The sequence below is a fragment of the Lissotriton helveticus genome, chromosome 7 (assembly GCF_964261635.1).
Source record: "Lissotriton helveticus chromosome 7, aLisHel1.1, whole genome shotgun sequence".
Taxonomy (NCBI): Eukaryota; Metazoa; Chordata; class Amphibia; order Caudata; family Salamandridae; genus Lissotriton; species Lissotriton helveticus.
The window spans coordinates 1,871,912,780-1,871,915,198 of NC_136068.1; the positions used below are offsets into that span (position 1 = coordinate 1,871,912,780).

The window sequence follows — 2,419 nt, forward strand, 5'->3', positions numbered from 1 at the left end:
GGATATGCCCCGCACTCCGGGAGCCCGAAGCAGACTTTAAACATGAACATGGGGGTGGGAAACATGAGGCTGGTGGCAGCTGCCGCGGGAAATGCTGGGGTTTGTAGTTTGCCCCCTCCTTTTAGTAAAAAAATCCTAGCTCCCATGCTACGGGAGCTCGAAGCAGACTTTAAACCCACCTCCAGGGCAGGAAACGTAATACTGGCGGCGGCTGCCGCAGGAATCTTCTCTGTAAAGAAATGTAATATACTCTTACAAACATCCTAAAAGGTGGTGGTTATGATGTTATTGACATCTGCTAGTGAGGTAAGCATGCCAGGCAGATCAGATGTTACTCTTTGCATTGGATGGATTGTTTTACAAAAGGTTCCTCTGATGTTGCTGCAGATGTAAGTTCAGCAAAACTGCCCCATTGTTGCATTACTCTTGACCCTCTTTTTTCAAATCTAAAAACATATGCAGGAGTTTGTTTTCGAAAAAAAAAAAAAAAAGAAGTGGCCTAAATATGGAGGTGTTTTCTTATTGCATTGTTTTCCCCACCAGGTTCACCATGCCTTGCAGATCTCTTCTGTAGCCGTGTGCAGAACAAATATGTCACCAGTTCACAGTCGTCATTTAGAGGCCAGGGAACTGGCAGTGTGGTGAGCAGGCTCAAACTTCATTCAGGATGTGTGTTTTATTGAACAGTAATAGCACACAGCTTTGTATATCTGAGAGACATTTTTCAGTGGCATCAGCTTCCAGGATTATTTAATATTGTGGTTTAGCTCTCTTTAATACATGTTGTTGAAGCAAGTGTTAGAGACTGCCTCTCACAGTTTTGTGAGCTGCACTCTCAGTGTCCCAGGTCTAGGAAGAAAATATAGTTCATCAAGAAAAGTGGTATTGCACGTTATATGAGCAGAGAACAAATAATACATGTTAGAATAGTACCTCTGTGCTCACAATGTTTCATTTAATAGTTTTATTTTTTGTTAATGCCTAGTAGCAATCAATCAAATCAATTATCTTCATTTTTTTATCCACAGGGTATCCTCAAGTTCTAGCATTGTTGCATTGCTGGATAAATGAATAAAGAAAATCTGAGCTCCCCTGAATATTTTTTAATTATTGGATTTTCGGATATTCCGCAGTTGCAAATTCCACTTTTTGTTGCATTTTTAGTAGTTTACCTGTTAACTCTAGTAGGAAATCTTCTGATCCTTACAACAACTTACTCAAACTCACATCTGCACACACCTATGTACTTCTTCCTGACACATTTGTCCTTTCTTGATATCTGTTACATTTCAGTCCTTTTTCCACAGATGCTGGCCCACTTCTTTCTGGAGGGCATACTGGTGTCTTTTACTGAATGTCTGCTACAGCTGTTTTTTTTCTTAGACATGTTAACGGTCGAGATCCTCCTTCTTACAGTCATGGCTTATGATCGGTATGTCGCTATCTGCAATCCTCTGCGTTACATGACCATCATGAACAAGGCTGTGTGCATGTGGTTGGCTGCTGGAAGCTGGGGAGTGGGTCTTATAAATGCATTTCCACATATTGTGCTTGTGTCCAATGTCTCGTTCTGCAATTCCCACATAATTAACCACTTTTTCTGTGAGTTGACTGCCCTGTTGAAGATTTCATGCAGCGACACTTTCAGCAATGAGACACTCATTTACATCAGTGGAGTTGTAATAGGAATTACGCCATTTATTTTAATCATCATATCTTATAGTAAAATTGCTGCCTCAATTATGAAAATCAAATCCAAGAGTGGGAAGGACAAGGCCTTCTCCACGTGTGCCTCCCACCTCACTGTGGTTGTTTTATTATTTGCATGTCTCTGTTCTATGTACATGCGGCCGACGTCCACATATTCAACTAAGGACAACAAGATAATGTCTTTGTCATATGTAGCTGTTACTCCACTGTGTAACCCAATTATATACTGTTTGAAAAATACAGAGTTTAAAAAAGCTCTGAGGAAATCAAAGAAAGCAACATAATGTATGATACTGCAAGAAGGCAGCATAATTTCAAAGTGCTAAACCAATAAAAAAGAAAGTCATTTTCTAAAGTACTATTGTAATACAATTACATCCATTGATGTATTGATCCCAAACTGTTTGTGTTTCTCCAAATTTCAGTCTTTTTGTAAGTGTTTTAGAAGAAGGCTTGTTGAAAAAAGGATTAGCAAAGACACAACCATTTAATTGCAGTACGGTTTCACAACAGGAGTGGTTGCAGAAATGTTAATGAAAGCAACATTATTATGATAAATCATGAATACAAAGATCTCAGTGTCACAGCATTCTAACATTTGACAAAATAAGTTTTGAAATAAAAAGTTGGGATCTATTTATTTATTCCACATTTGTTAAGCGCACATCACCCGTTAGGGTCTCTAAACGCTGGGGGCCGTCGGGAAAAT

The 2,419-nt window shown here is 39.2% G+C and overlaps 1 protein-coding gene across 1 annotated transcript; it reads left to right on the plus strand.

Annotated features, from left to right (window-relative positions):
* The first annotated feature begins 1,067 nt into the window (after nucleotides 1-1,067).
* On the plus strand, nucleotides 1,068-1,994 carry LOC144769819 (olfactory receptor 5V1-like). Its single transcript, XM_078654006.1, has one exon. The coding sequence runs from the start codon at nucleotides 1,068-1,070 to the stop codon at nucleotides 1,992-1,994; it is 927 nt and encodes a 308-aa protein (XP_078510132.1).
* Nucleotides 1,995-2,419: the final 425 nt, after the last annotated feature.